The following is a 15,440-nucleotide window of genomic DNA, read 5'->3' as shown; positions in this document are numbered from 1 at the left end:
GGTGATAGGCTTGGGGCTACCTTGATGGGGGCACCTTGGATGTGGGACCCGTGGTGTTGTGAGGGAGGAAGTGTCCCAAGTAGAGGGTGAAGTTGCTGGGATTTACAGGGACGAATGTGAGCATAGAGCTGTTTGGTCCTGTGGGGTGAGGGGGTCCTTAGTGGGCGGGGTGAGGGCTGCCCCTACCTGAACCGGGCTGGTCTCCCTGAGGGCTTACGTGGTCCTGTTTGAACCTTCCAGCCACCGGAGGAGCCATTTGAGGGGGAGGAAGTGGCTGCAGCTGAGCCAGGCCCTCAGGGTAAGTGCTGGAAGCCCAGGCTGGCGGGGCCAGCAGCAGGGAGGAGTATGTTCTCTCTCAGGGCTTTGCAGAGTTCATAGGCCGGCAGGCCCATTTCACAGATGAAGAAACTGAGGCTCAGAGAAGTTGAGGATCGGGCTCCTGGGGACTTTTTAGCTGAGCTGAGCTGGAACCCTGGCCTTCTGACTCCCTTGGGGTTCTCCTCTTTCCCCTACCTCTGACTTGACCTCCCTCACAGGGTAGACCTCCCTAGGTACTCTGAGGCTCCAGATCTAAGTATGGGGAATTCTTTTCCAGAAACCCAGGAGGCTGCCCCTACTCCACCCACATCCCTCCAAGCCCAGGTTGCTGTGGTTCCCGAAGTGAACAGGTACCACACCACCCTTCCCTCTCCTCGGGGCCAGCCCCCACCCCCCAAAAAAACCAGGGAGCCACTTGGGGGTGGGGACCAGCACTGTCTCAGGTCTCCACTCATTCGCTGGCAACTGCCCAGAACATCTTGGGAACTGGCTGAAGGGATCCTCAGGCAGAGGCAAGGATCTCCTGGGCCAAATGGGCAATGTGACCAAGAGAAACAGAGAATAGGGGCTGGAGCATTCTCAGTGCTTGGGAGAAATGCAGATCCAGTGTGGCCAGGGCTTCTGATTTTCCCAATGAAGCCAGAAATCCAGACTTTCATGTAAAATCTCCAAGTTGGCTCATTTTAGACCATCAGTGCTTATCCAAGTGAGCATATCTTTTGGGGGGTGGGGGGAGAAGCTAGCCTCAGGCAGTGAGTCTGTGACCCTCATATTTAGGCTGCCCAGTCTCAGCCACAAGGAAAACGCCCCACAGGAAATCCCCAACCCTTCTGACCCTTCTGGAGCACATGACGTATGCCTAGTGTAGGATGGGACCCCCCGGAGCCAGGCTAAACAGGAAGCAGGATACTAGAACTTGGCTGCTTTGGACCAAGCATCTGATGGGAGTGGGCTCAGGATGGTACTGTGCATACCTGCCTTGCCAAGGTTTGGTGTCTGCCATTTTCCAGAGTTGGATGCAAGCCTTGGGGGAAGGTGACGTATCTGAAGCCTCACAGTGGGGAGATAGACATTTGGGATTCAACCCAAGTTCTTTAGGACACCAGAGAGTGCCACTCAGATTAGGGAGGGGCCGGGGACCTGAGGGCAAACTCGGATCTTTGTCCCTCAGCACTCCCAGTGGCTGGGTGCTGACCTGGCTCAAGAAAGGCATGGAGAAAGTTGTCCCACAGCCGGTCCTCAGCAGCGGGCCAGCCCAGACCACTGCTGCTGGCTTGGAAGGCCCCACCCAGGTACTTGTGGGTGTGGGAGCTGAGGTGGTTTTGGTGGGGAAGGACAGGGTGGGAGGCCATTAGGTCTGGGCTCTCTGCCCTTACATGTCTGTCTGTCCTGGCAGGCAGGAGCACAGATCCCTGGGCAATGCAGCAATGGGAGCTCAGGTAAGGCCAGGAGGCAGGATGGCTTTTTGGGGGTGGGACTAGTGGAGCTCGGGCTGGATCTTGCCCCTGTGGAGAGCTCACAGGCTGGGAACTCTCATCTGCCTGGCTCTGGATTCCAACCCTGGTTTGAGTGAGGCTGACCAGGAGACGGGGTCTGGGTAGGTCTCTTGCTGCTGACCACCTTCCTTTCTTCTGCAGATGGACTCGATGTGGCCCCTGGGGCCCAGGACACTGGGTAAGTCCCCCTCCCTGAGCAATGGTTTGGCCCCTGAACCTCATCTGTAGTGTGTGTGGTTGGGGGAGCTGTGTGCCCAAACCTGAGGACCTTGTGTTCAGGACCACATCACCTCAGTGTGTGACCTTGGACTTGCCTCTCATCTCTTCCGGACCTCCCTTTTCTCATTCTTAAAATGGAGCCAAAGGGCCCTGTGCTTCCCATGGTTTTTTGTGCTGATTGCCGGGAGATGCTCCGGTGGGAGGCCATGGGGAGAAGGCATGGATGAGTTCCTCATAGATGGGCTCGTGTATGTGGGCATTGTATGGAGCCCAGGGGCAGGGCTGGGACCACTGTGGGGGACATAGGGGTACCTAGGTCGGCCTCACAGTCGGCAATAGCTTTGTACTTCTTCGACTTGACCAAGGTGGGTGGCTGTCTTGTTATTAAGGGTGGGTGAGGACTATGGCAAACAGGGAAGGCCATGTCCTTCTCTAAGAGGGCCCTGGTCAGCTCCCATTGCCTCTGTCTGGCAGGAGTTCAGGCCCAGTGTGACCAGATTCTCCAGTTTTTTAGGAGAAGCTAGAAATTTAGGGTTTTATGGAATACTTAAATTTTAGATGTTGCCAACTAACTGAAAAGTTTTCAGAATACTATGGGCCCCCCAGATAAGCCTGGAACCTCCAGTTTGCAATCTCTGCTGGGGACCCGGAGTCATGTATTCACCTTCATTCACCCCATTCATTCATTCCTTCCCTTGTTCATTTGTTAGACTGCTGGGTTCTTGAGTGCAGGGACTTTTGTCTGGTCACTGCTGAACCCTGGTGCCTGGCACAGGGCTTGCCATAAGGAGGGGACTCGGCATGGAGGGGATGAATGAATGAATATATGTGATTGCACTCATTCATTCATTCATTCATTGTTCCAGTCACTGTGGTCTATTTCTTTTTGTCCCCTGGAGGCTGCCCAGATCAGGGGTCCCCAGGGGCCACTCGGCTGACTCATGAGACCAGTAAAGCAATTTAGGATGAAGTCCCCCAGAGGATTTGCCAGCTTTCTTTTGGGGCCATACCTGGGGGGATGGGATCCCCTGGGAACGTGGGTTCCCCCTGAAGAGGGACGGGCTGCCTGGAGGCCAGATGGATCTGGGACCCATTTACCCCAGGGCTAGCTATATAATTTGCGGGGCCCAATGCAAAATGAAAATGCAGGACTCCTTTAAAAAAATCACTAAGAGTTTAAGATTGTGACAACCGCATGAATACCAAAAGTGGGCCCTTATAAGTATGGGGCCCTGTGTGACTGCACTGCTCACAGACCCATGAAGCCAGACCTATCTGTCCCAGGCACAGGGAGTCCCCCATGCTGTATTCAGGTCCCCAGGCAGCTGCTGTTTCTCACCTGGGGCCCAGGTGGCCAAGGCTGGGCCTGCTGTTCCAGGCCTGGTGCAGCCATGGGTCAGAATTTGGGGCTGGCAGAAGTTGCCCCACTACCTGAGACCCTTCTAGAGTGTACAATACAAGGTCCCCACTGTGCAGAATGGGACCAGAGGTGAGCAAGGACTGGTTGAAGCCTGGGATTCCAACAGACATTCAGGTCAGGGTGATTAGGTTGCTCTTCTGATCCCTGTCCCCTTTGCAGGCCTGGGCCCTGGCTGCTCAGGTGGCTTGAGCAGAATCTGGAGAAAGTGCTGCCTCAGCCCCCCCAAAGCTCCAAGGTAAGTGGAGGAAAAAGGGGGAGCAGACAGATGACCACCTGGGAGGGTTTCTGGGTCCCAGAAAGGATGTGTGTAGTCCAGCAGGCTATCCCCAACCCCTGGGACACGTAGAGGGAGTGCTGTCCTCCCTGGAGGGTTCTCCTTGATGGAGAGGAGTGATTGCAAAACAGCAAGCAGATTCGTGGGGAAGGAGGGGGCCCCCTGCTGCCTGCCCTGGGCACCACTGGCTGGGGAGGGAGTGCACAGGGCTCACTTTGCTCTGTGACCTCACTCCCTGTCTCTGATCTAGGACTGGGGAGATGAGCCTGCAGATGCCGCCTTGGGCCCAGGTACAGGGAGGGGACTGAGGAGGGCTGGGCTGGGGGTGCCACTGGGGCCTGAGGGATCCTGGGGGAGGACCTTAGCCCTCACCAAGGCCAGGGAGGGGTTCAGGGCTTGTGGGGGCTGGGCTGTTGTGGTGGGCCTTGGAACCCCTCCCCAGTGCAGGCTGGGAAGCCAGTGGTGTGGGACCGTCCTGTGAGGTCTTGACAAGCCCCTTGAGCTGTCTGGGCCTCAGTGCCCTGTCTAATGAGAGGCATAGTTGGAGTGGTTCCAAAGGGCTCCTTACTCAGTCCTGTTGGTGCCTGGCATCTGGTCCCCTGTGCCCATGAGGGATTGCATGGAGCCCTGCTTTGTCATCTTTAGACTCCTGCTCTGCCTGCTGCTTAGAGCCCCCAGGACCCCCTTTGGAAAGGGAGCCCATGCTGCAGGCCCCGGAGAGCCCCAACATGCCCACTGCTGGCCCCCCGGAGCCCAAGGAAGAGCCAACTTCAGAGCCCCAGGCCACCTTCCATGCTTCCTCCTTGCCGCCTGCTGGGGACCCTGCCAGGTGAGCCCCCCAAATGTCATGCCTTCCATGGGGAGCAGGATCAGTGCTTTGCCCCAGCCCAACACCCAACACTTCACCGAACATTGTTTGTTTGGTTTTTTTTTTTTTTTTTTTTAATTTTTTTTTTTTCAACGTTTATTTATTTTTGGGACAGAGAGAGACAGAGCATGAACGGGGGAGGGGCAGAGAGAGAGGGAGACACAGAATCGGAAACAGGCTCCAGGCTCCGAGCCATCAGCCCAGAGCCCGACGCGGGGCTCGAACTCACGGACCGCGAGATCGTGACCTGGCTGAAGTCGGACGCTTAACCGACTGCGCCACCCAGGCGCCCCTGTTTGGTTTTTGTTTTGACAGAGAGAGAGAGAGAGAAAAGGAGAGTGTGAGTAGGGGAGAGGGGCAGAGGGGGAGAGAGAGAGGATTTTTTTTTTAATGTTTATTTATTTTTGAGAGAGAGACAGAGCATGAGTTGGGGAAGAGCAGAGAGAGAGGGAGACACAGAATCCGAAGCAGGCTCCAGGATCTGAGTTGTCAGCACAGAGCCTGATGTGGGGCTCAAACCCATGAACCGTGAGATCATGACCTGAGCCAAAGTCGGACGCTTAACCAACTGAGCCACCCAGGAGCCCCAAGAGAGACAGGATCTTAAGCAGTCTCCATGCTCAGCACAGAGCCCAACACAGGGCTTGATTCCATGACCTGAGCTGAAATCAGGAGTCTGATGCTCAACCGACTGAGCCACCCAGGTACCCCCAGACTAGTTTTTTAAATTTTCAAAGTAACCCATGCACTGGGGAGAAAATTTAAAGGGGTTTCTGGGGTCTCTTCCCATCAACAGCTCTCTGCCATTCAACACATTTTCTACCTGCAAACAAGCTGGGAGGACATTTCTCCTTCAAACCAACACACGGACCAGACAACAGCAAACTACATACCTTGTTCTGCATTTTGCTTCCTTCACCTAAAAGTGCATCTTAGGGGCACCTGGGTGGCTCAGTTGGTTAAGTGGTTCAGGTCGTGATCTCAACGTCTGTGGGTTCGAGCCCTGCATCGGGCCCTGTGCTGACAGCTCAGAGCCTGGAGCCTGCTTCGGATACTGTGTCTCCTTCTCTCTCTGCCCCTCCCCTGCTCGAGTCTCTCTGCCTCTCTCTCTCTTAAAAATAAATAAACATTAAAAAGTTAAAGACAAAAAACACATAAAAAGTATCTTAGAGGTGGTTTTATCTGGATTGGTCTGCTTCACTCTTTCAACTGTTTCGGAGTACTCTATTATAGGGTGGTACCAGCTTTTACATAGCTTGTTTCTACTCTTTCACTGCAATCAGTGGCTTGTACAAGCATCATTTCACTCACATGCAAGTAAATCTGTAGGGCAAAACTGAGAACCTGGCATCGCTGAGCCAAAGGATGCATGCATTTAAAATCGGGATATGTGTTGCTAAATGCTCCTGCCCTGGCAGTGTGTGAGACACCTGCATGCACTTCCAGGGTGGGGGTGGCAGAGTGGGTGCTGAGCTACCTGCTGGGGTCTGAGCGGTACCCAGAGGGAGGAGGGCAACAGTCTTTGGGGCTAGAGACCTGGTTCTGGTCTGCCTTCTGGTGGGCTTGCTGTCTGCCTTGGGAGGGACCTGACTCTGGTCTCAGTTTCCCCGTGAGCCCCACCACTTAGACATGGCCTGCTCTCTCCCATTTGCAGGTTGATGGCTTGGCTCCGGCACAGGCTGGAGATGGCCCTGCCGCAACCCGTGCTCCATGGGAAGGCTGGTGAGCAGGTCTGTGCTGGGCGGGGGGCGGGGCCCTAGGGAGTGGTGGGAGGGGCCTTGCTGAGGCAAGGACTGATGGGCTGGGGGCGGAGCTCAGGCAAGGATCTATAGTTTGAGGGCGGGGCACCGAAGGCACGGAAGGCACCGAAGGAAGAAGGGAGGCTGCGGTGAGCGCCCCGGGGGAACGGCCTGTCTATCTAGTCAGCTCACGTTTATTCCACACATTTTCCCTGAGGGGCTGCGGCCACGGGGCTGAGAAGTGCTGGCCCAGCGTGCTAACCAGGAGGCCATAATCAGTGGGGGAGATGCTTCCATGGAGGGAGCAGAGAGGATGTGGGGTACAGAGGAGGACCCCCACCACTGCCCCCCCAGCATGAAGGAAGGCTTTCTGGTGGAGGTGGCTTGCAAGCTGAAACCTAGGGAGAGGTAGGATTGGGGTGGTGTAGGAAGAGCCCTTCGGACAGAGGATCAGCAGATGCAAAGGACCAGAGACAAGAGAGGCAGGGAATGTTCTGGAAAGAAGTGGGGCTTGGGGCTTATAGGAAGCCAGAGAGCCCTGTGTGCATTTCTGAGAACCTAGGACTCTAACATGGATGGGTGGAGGGAGCAAGTCCTCTGTCACCTCTTCTTCCCCCTCTCCAAGAACCTGGCACCTGGTCCTTCTCTCTTGGGGACAACTGTATATCTTTTTTTTAAGCTTTATTTGTTGACTGGTTTTTTGTTTTTTGTTTTTTTAAATGTTTATTTATTTATTTTGAGAGAGAGAGAGAGAGAGAGAGAGAGAGCATGTGTGGGAGGGGTAGAGGGAGAGGGAGAGAGAAAATCCCAAGCAGGTTCCATGATGTCAGCACAGAGCCCAACATGGGGCTCCATTCCATGAACTGTGAGATCATGACCTGAGCAGAGATCAAGAGTCAGACGGCTTAACTGGTTGAGCCACCTGACAATTGTCACCTGGAACTGGGAGGCGAGAGGCCTGGTCCCAGTCCTGGCTTCGGTAGGAGGTGGGCAGAAATCCTCAGGGCCCCCTTCCCTGCAGGCCGAGCCTGCAGGCTCTGTGTCCATGTGGCCTCTGCGGGTGGCCGAGGAAACACAGCTTTGGAGTTTTCCAAGAGGATGGAAAGGGCCTGGTGGCAGGAACATTCTGTGGTGAAGATGCCCCCACAGAGAGGAGGGGCCCCCTTGAGTACGGGGCTGGGGCAGGGGAAGGTGTGGTGCTTTGGGGAGAGGCCTCTCCTACAGACGGAGCTTTGAGACAACCCTCCGGGGAGGGCCGGGAGGAGGTTTTCCCTACATGGAGAGTGGAGAGTGGAAGGTAGGCCGCTCAGGCAGGGGGCCCAGCCTGGGCAAAGGAGCTGAGGTGGGACCAAGTGGTGACCCAGGGAGGACAGTGCCTGGAGCACTGAGCGAGCTCTGAGAAAGGAGGGGGGGATGCAGACCAGAGAGGAGCCGGGAGCCACGGGACCTTCTGCGGGTGTCCTGATAGGGGTGAGGAAAGCCCTCTTGCCCCTGTGTGTGCCGGGAGGGGTGGTGGAAGCAGGGAGGCCGGTGAGGAGGACACGGCATTTTTCTCCCCATGCAGGAACCTGATTCCCCTGTGGCGTGTGACGTGCAGACTGGTAAGTGACACCTTAGTGGGTCCTCGTGTGTGTCTCCGGGAGGGTTGCTTGGTCTGAGTGCACAGTGGGGTGGTTGCTGGCCAGGCCTGAACTTACTTGGGGGCTACGTTTGGGGCCTCCTGACCTGGAGCGGAGAGAGCCCATGTCCTGCAGGCCTCATCTCAGGTCAGCCCGGCCAGGTAGCCAGAGCCTGGCCCAGGGCCACATGGTGGATGGGGAGAGACGTGGTGGGGACCTGGCTTGCCTTCCAGTTTCTACCCAGAGAAAACAGTTGTGAGGCTAAGTCGGATGGATCCCCTTCCTCTGGGAACACCTAAAGAGAGCTCCCCACTTCCCCCTGGGCCAGTGGGTTTGGCTAGGCAGAGTCCCAGTGGAGGGATGAGGGGAGAGGCATGGGGTCTCCCTGGAGGAACTAGATCCCATAAACTCCAGCTCCAGTGAGGCAGGAGGGTTCCCCTTACGTATGGGTGGGGAGGGTGGGGAGGTGTGTGCTGCCTTTTATCCCAGCCCTGCACTAGTACTGAGGGATCGACTGAGGCTAGGAGGAGAAGGCCAGGGTCCAAAATCTGTTCTTCCTCCATTTCATGGCCTCGGGACAAGCGTGTGGTGTACAGGGCATTCATTCATCCATTCATTCATTCATAAAGGTCGTGGAAGGCCTGCTATGTACCAGGCTGCTGATAAGTTCTAGAGGTGAGCAAAGCAGAGTTGAGGGCCAGTGGGTGGTGGCCCTATTCCACCCTGGACACAGGCCCTCACACCATGGTGGGGTCCCTAGGACCCATGTCCTAGGCTAGAAAACCCTAATTCTGCCAGGCTGATGGTGGTCTTTATGAGCACCCTGAGGGTGAGGATGGCCACCATAGCCTGGAGCACGGACAGACCAGTTGACCATGCAGCGGAGTCTGGCATAGTCTGGCAGAGTGGCCATGGGAGGAGATGGGATTTGTATAATGGTGACAACATTGTAAGGGGTAGGCTTCAGAGCAGGGTTTGCTCAGTCTCGTGGAGTCTGCGCAGAGCAGGGACCCCCATGGCTGTTGGGGCTGACAGAGGTACAGGGATTTGCCCAAGGTCACAGAGCAAGTTGTCACAGAGCGGCGACTAGCATCCGCTGGGCCTGGCAGCAGTTGTCAAGGTTAAAGGAACAGAAAATGTTTCCTGGAGCACAGCTTCCAGAGTGGGGGCCACTGAGAGCTCTGAAGACGGAGCCCCTGGCCCTGTCTCCTCCTCCTCTCTGCTCCTCTGGAGGAGGCAGGGTGCTCAGCTGGCTGTGGACAGGACCTCCCTGTGAGCCCGGAGTGTGTGGCTTGTGGGTGGGCACTGGGGCAGTGGGGCCAGGAGCCCAGTGTGTTAGCTCCCCAGGTTCTGACCGAACAAAGGACCACAAACTGGGTGCCTTTGAACAGCAGAAATGTGTTCTCTCACAGTTCAGGGTCCAGAAGCCCCAGCTTGAGGTGCTGGGGGGTCGGCTCCTCCTGGTGCTCTAGGGAGAAACCATCCCATATCTCTCTCCTGGCTTCTGGTGGTGCTGGCAGTCCTCCGGGTCCCTTGGCTGCTAGCTGGCCTCCAATCTCTGCCTTTTCCTCCGTGTCTGTCAGATCTTCTCTCCTTCCTCTTATAAAGACACCAGTCATGGATTTAAGGCCCGCCCTAAATCCACGATGAGCTCATCTTGAGATCCTTAACTAATGACATCTGCAAAGATCCTATTTCCAAATGAGGTCACATTCACAGGTTGTAGGGATCAGGACTGAATATATGTTTCGGAGGGACACGATTCAACCCACTCTATGGGGTGACCCTAAGGGGCTGGGGCAGGAGTTCCCTCTCCTGCTGCCAGCTCTACCCCCTGCCTCCCTGCCCTTTCATTCATTCATTCATTCACGCACCTGCTCATTCATTTCCTCCGCCTGCCCACCCAGCCACCCACCCTTCTGTCTTGTTTCAGGCGTGGCAGCAGCGGGGGGCCTCTGAAACAAGAGAGAAGGGATCCTGGGAGAGCGCAGATGGACAAACGGACGGATGGATGGAAGGAGACAAGGGTGCCCTGAAGACCTGCAGGGGAGGGGGAAGAGGTGGCTGTTGACCCCATGCCCTCCTTGAACAGTGACCCCCCTGCCGCTCCCCACACTCCCAGGCTAGGTGAAGGGAGCCAGTCCCACAGTTCCTTCTCCGAGACCAAAGCCGGCGCCTTTCCACGGAAGCAAGAAGGGCAGCCAAGGGCAGCCTGTGGGACTCAGGCTAGACAGCAGGAGATTTTCCCACCAGAAGACTGTGGGGAAGCCCATGGAGGACTCTCTTTGAGAGGTCGCCTGCACAGCCCTCAGCGTGGTGCCTGACACACAGGCGGTGCCCCAGTGGACACAGTTTCTCCCAGAAGAGGATCCCCTTAGGCTAGGCTGTGTTCTCTCCCTCGAAGAGTTTGGGGTCCAGCAGTGGACAATGGCACATGACTTTGGTGACATTAAAAAGCATAAATTAGCACATCAAAGCTGCGATTGCATGATATCTTTGCTTCAGATGAAGCTAAAATGAGTACTTAGGTTTGAAAAGTGGTTGAGTTAATGTGGCCCATGGTACTGGGGTAGCAGGAAGGAGGAGTTTTCCAGGGATCCTGATCCTCAGTTGGCCCACAGATGTCTGTGTTTGGGGCAAGGAGTGATTTTAAATATTAGAATTAGTTGCCAACATCTAAAAACAAGGTGGCTTTGCATTGGATAAGTCTGGCTTCTCTATAGCAATTATAATAGACCCATGCTGTGCTTCTGAGGACACTCCTGAGGGCAGGCAGCACATGCCCCCCCTTCACCTATACCATCTCCCTGGCTACTAAGCCTTTGACTTTGAGACCCTTCAGGTCCCCAGTTGGCAGTGAGGGGAGGACAACCCAGGAGAGGGAATAAAGTGAGCAAATGGCTGGAGGTGGGAGAGGGGAGTGTTGGGTACCTCAGCAAATCCCGAGTTTTTGATGCAGAAGTTAAAGCCAGAAAAACTGGGGCCTGGGATGCCTGGATGGCTCAGTCGGTTAAGCATCCAACTCTTGGTTTCAGCTCAGGTCATGCTCTCACAGTTTGTGAGATTGAGCCCCAAGTCAGGCTCTGTGCTGACAGCTCAGAGCCTGCTTGGGGTTCTGTCTTTCTCTCTCTGTCTCTCTCTCTGCTCCTCCCCCATATACATGTGCTCTCTCTCTCAAAATAAATAAACATTGGGGAAAAAAAGGGTAGGGCCTTATCTTACAAGACTAGGCTATAGACAATGGGGAACCACTGAAGGTGGTTGAGCAGGGGAATGACTTCACAAAGACTACCCTGAGGCTGAGCAAGCATTGGAGGCAGAGAAAGCAATGGAATCAGGGGTTCTTGAGCTTTGGGCCACATCCAAAGCATCTAGGACCCAGGCATTCCAGGGAGGATAAGCCAGAACTTGGGCTTTGCCGGCAACCCAGGGTCTGGTGCGGGCCTTGACCTAGAATTTATGCCTCCCACCTCCCTGTTTGCTGATCTTGGAAATAGGATCTCCTTCCTCAGATGCAATTGATGACCTTCACCCCTGGAGCCAGAACCCCATTCAGTTGCCCTGAGGGACATCCTAGGCTGGCAGAGAATGCTGGCCAGGAGGTGGCGGGACAGTGAGGGACTCCAGGAGCAAAGTTTCAGCCCCAGATGGAGCAGGAGTTTCCGTATGAGCTTGAACACCCACAGTGCTTCAGTGGCCCCATCTGGACCCAGGGGCAGGGCCCTGAAAAAGCTAGGGAGCTCTGACTCCGATGCCTAATGAGAGGGTCTCAGGGCTCCACCAGGCCTGCAGGGAGTTCTGCCACTGGATCTGTGTGCCGAGTACCCCGTGCCTGCCCTTCCCCTCGGGTACCCTGGCCACCAGCCTCTTCTCAGAGCCATAGAATCTCTGGCTGTAAAATGGGGATTGTATAGGGCATGGCTCAGAGGCCTGGCCCAGAAATGAAAGGAGGAAAAGCTTGTAAAATGCTTCCTCACTAAACAGTATCTAAAAAGAAAATGAGGATGTAAACAAAGACGGCATCAACTCTTCAGGACACCAAAGGCTGGGGTCATGTAGTGCCCAGCACAGAGAGGCCACCCATGCCAGGAGGCACTCAGGGGCATGTTTCTCGCCTGGGGTAGCACACCAGGGAATCGGGAGTCAGGAGACCTGGCAATGCTTCTGACATCCTTTGTGGCCTTGGGCAAGTCATTAGCCTCTCTGAGCTGGCTCTGTGCTTTATAAAATGGCGAGAGTACTATTGTCACCATGCTGTCACCATGCAGGGTTGCTGTGAAAGCTAATGAGCTCACGAGCCAAGGGATGTTTGTTCTGTCTCCCATATGCCATTTGGGGACTTGTACCCCAAGTGGCTGCTCAGGGCAGAGATGCTACACCGTTACCGGATGGCAGTCTAGAATGACACGTGTGACATGTCCCACCATTGGATTCGGGGCCACGCTTGGATGAGCCTCCCCGGTCAAACCCCAGGGGTGTTTATAGGGCTGGAGGGGCCAGGACCCACGTGGAAAAGCCTAGTTCAGGATGCGTGTAGGGGATTTCCCTGGAGGGCAGGCGGGTGCCTCTGTGTGAGGCAGGATAATGTCTATACCTGGGAACCAGGAGGCAGGAGCAGGGGAAGACAGCTCTTGGAAAGCGGACATCCCTGTGCCTGGCACATGGGACACACCTTGTAACAGAAGCTGTGAGCCTGTGTCTCAGTTTGCTCATCTGTAAATGAGGAAACAACATGAAAGAAGGAAAATAAAATGGGGGGGGGTAACAATTATTCCCACCTCAAAAGGTTGGTTTGAGAACTAATTGAGTTAATCCATGTATATCATTAAGCACAGGGCTAGGAACATATAAGTGCTCGATAAATGTAGCTGCCATTATATTATTATTATTTTTTCTACCATGAGCAATACTTTCCAAAGTCACAGGATAAGACTTCAGACCAACTCCCGTTTAAAGTCACTATTCATAATTTCACGGTTGGCTTAAGGATCACCAAGATCCTGGAGCTTTTTGGGAACACCTGATATCTAGACAATCTCCTCTCTTTTCCCCTTCCTCTTGACTACGGGGGACTTAGGTTCCTGATGGGAGTCCCCTGCACCCACTTCTGCCGAGCTCACAGCCCCACACTGTTTGCACTGTCAGGGACTTGAGTACGTGGAGAAATGGTGAAAATGACAGATCCTATCTGAAGGTGGGACCATCTCTGCCAGAAGGTCAATCCCCGCAGAAGCTGGAGCCTCTAGGCCCAGGAGGGAAGGACTGCTAGAAATGGGTGCTGAGGTTATGAGCATTTGGTATGCTGTCACCAGTGGGCGGCATCTAGAGAACATGCAGGAGGCAAGCTCTCTCTGTGTTCCTCTGGACATGCCAGGTCACCTTGCACCTGGATGTGCCAAGGCAGACCCCAAGCTTGGATCTTCTGTATCTCCTATGATGCTGTGGTTAGAAGCATTATTTCTGCTTCTGCACAAACCTGCAAGAACGGGGGCCCTAAGGAGACACAAAAGCTAACTGTAATTGAAGCTCTATCTCAAAAGGAAAAAAGGGGGAAAGTGACCAGAAGGAAACAGGGTGAACGATCATGGGCTTCAGCCTGTCACTTTAGCACTGATCTGGCTGCTAATGGTCCTGTGGATAATGGTGCTGTTTCTGCTGCTTGGCTGAGAGCTGGCCCATGGCTGGTGATGGCCAAGGCCCCCTGTGTGGTCCCTGGGACTCAGAAGCCCAAGCCCACTCTCCCCTGTGCCCTGTGTCCCCTGCAGTCTGCATCCTCCCTGGAGGCCAAGAGGAGCCCGATCTCGTCCTAGAAGAGGTTGACCCTCACTGGGAGGAGGACGAGTATCAGGACCGGGGCACCAGTCCGCAGGGCTCAGAGGCGGCTCCAGCTTATGAAGAGGAGAATGAGGCCATGGAGGAGATGCCCAGGTGGGAACCAGAGAAGGCCCTGGAACAAATGATCGTTTGGAAAGATAACAGGCACATGGTACAGAATCCCAAAGGTATCAAAGGACATAGAACAGGAGCCAAACCTGCCTCTACTCCTTCCTCCTCCTCCCTCCCCCAGACATCCAGTCCTCTCCCTGTGAATAGAGACAGTAGCTGCCAGTTTCTTCTGTGCTGGTCCAGGGAGCATCTATCTGAGCATTTACAGGCATGATTCCTTTTTTTTTTTCCACACAAGATAGCATATCACACACACCTAGGTATCTGCAACTTGCTCTATTCATTCAACAATATACCTTGAGCTGTTTCCACCTTCAGTGCATAGAGATCATCCACAGATTTTTTTTTAACAACCGCATAGTATTCTATTGTGTGGATGTGCCAGAATTTATATACATTTGTGATTGCGAAATTTTGTTATTGTAAACAATTTTGCAACAAACACTCTTGCACATGCGCGTGAATAGGCCTGCAGGATAAATTTGCAGAAGGGGGGTTGCAGGGTCATTGGGCATGGGAACGGGTACCTAGCGTAGTGATTACCCACTTGCCCTCCGTAGGGACATAATGATCTTTGTTCCCTCTAGCGATCTTGGTGATAACCCCTCAAGCTGTCAGGTCCTCAGGCCCATGACATACATCGTAAAGGTGGGGAAACTGAGGCCCAGAGAGGCTCAGAGGCTGACCCAGGGTTGCCACTAGGATGGTGGAGGCTGGGCCAGGCCCCTCATGCCGTGGAGAGGCCTTGCTGCTAGAGGGAGCCTGAGGTTGCTCAAGTGGGGTTCCCCAGGTCAAGTCTTGGTTGAGATTTTCGGGTCTGGTTTCAGGGGTCATGGGACCTGAGGTGGACTGGGGGTGGGGCTGCAAGTGGGCTCACCTCCTGCTTCTGACCTCAACTCAGGGAGCTGCCCCAGATTCAAGAGGAGAGAGAAGATGAGGAGGAAGATGGAGAGGAAGAGGAAGAAGAGGAGGAGGAGGAGCCTAAGTAAGTCACTTGTGTGTTCTCAGCCTCCCCACAAGGGATGGCCCAGGGAGGGGTTACAGTGTGGGACGGGGGGGCTTTCAGGGTGGGGGAGCTCCTTCCTTTGTTCTGTGCTGTGTGCTGCTGCGTACTGACCAGGGAGGCTGGGGAAGCTGGGGGTCCCCCCCAGCACTTATAATGACCCGAGACTCATATTGCCCACCCCTTAACACCCTCCCAGATGCTTATACACACACACACACACACACACCAGAACACAGCCTCCTCGGGGTGGGGGGGGGGGTTGTTGTGCTCACTCCCATGTCCCTAGATCCTACAACAGTGCCTGATACAGCAGGCGCCAAATAAATGTCAGCTGAACGCGTGGATGGATGAGTGAATGGGCCCATGCGGGAGGCTCACAGCCCCTGTAATTAACCAAACCAAGGCATAGGGCTGTGTCCCCCTCCACACCGTCCATGACGGTCCCATGGGTGCCTTTGAAGGCTGTTCTGGATTCTGCTCTTCTGCCCATTAATGGTTGATTCTCCACCCACATCCATAAAGATTTCAACAGGAA

General features: G+C 54.8%; 1 protein-coding gene across 6 annotated transcripts in view; it reads left to right on the top strand.

The window, feature by feature from the left end:
- CNGB1 (cyclic nucleotide gated channel subunit beta 1) overlaps positions 1-15,440 on the top strand; it is a 77,514-nt gene that overhangs the window by 13,784 nt on the left and 48,290 nt on the right. For 4 of the 6 annotated variants that reach the window (XM_045442912.1, XM_045442913.1, XM_045442911.1 and 1 more), the window contains 12 exons: positions 241-298; positions 596-668; positions 1,490-1,610; positions 1,715-1,757; positions 1,956-1,992; positions 3,613-3,688; positions 3,978-4,017; positions 4,373-4,556; positions 6,250-6,325; positions 7,899-7,935; positions 13,719-13,881; positions 14,801-14,884. In XM_045442912.1, coding sequence (XP_045298868.1) covers positions 241-298; positions 596-668; positions 1,490-1,610; positions 1,715-1,757; positions 1,956-1,992; positions 3,613-3,688; positions 3,978-4,017; positions 4,373-4,556; positions 6,250-6,325; positions 7,899-7,935; positions 13,719-13,881; positions 14,801-14,884 — 992 coding nt within the window. Of the gene's footprint in view, positions 1-240; positions 299-595; positions 669-1,489; positions 1,611-1,714; positions 1,758-1,955; positions 1,993-3,612; positions 3,689-3,977; positions 4,018-4,372; positions 4,557-6,249; positions 6,326-7,898; positions 7,936-9,886; positions 10,014-13,718; positions 13,882-14,800; positions 14,885-15,440 lie in introns of those variants that run through there. The other 2 variants (XM_045442915.1, XM_045442917.1) reach the window with 2 other exon arrangements.

The sequence above is a fragment of the Leopardus geoffroyi genome, chromosome E2 (assembly GCF_018350155.1).
Source record: "Leopardus geoffroyi isolate Oge1 chromosome E2, O.geoffroyi_Oge1_pat1.0, whole genome shotgun sequence".
Classification (NCBI taxonomy): Eukaryota; Metazoa; Chordata; class Mammalia; order Carnivora; family Felidae; genus Leopardus; species Leopardus geoffroyi.
This window is presented reverse-complemented; position numbering and strand designations above follow the sequence as displayed.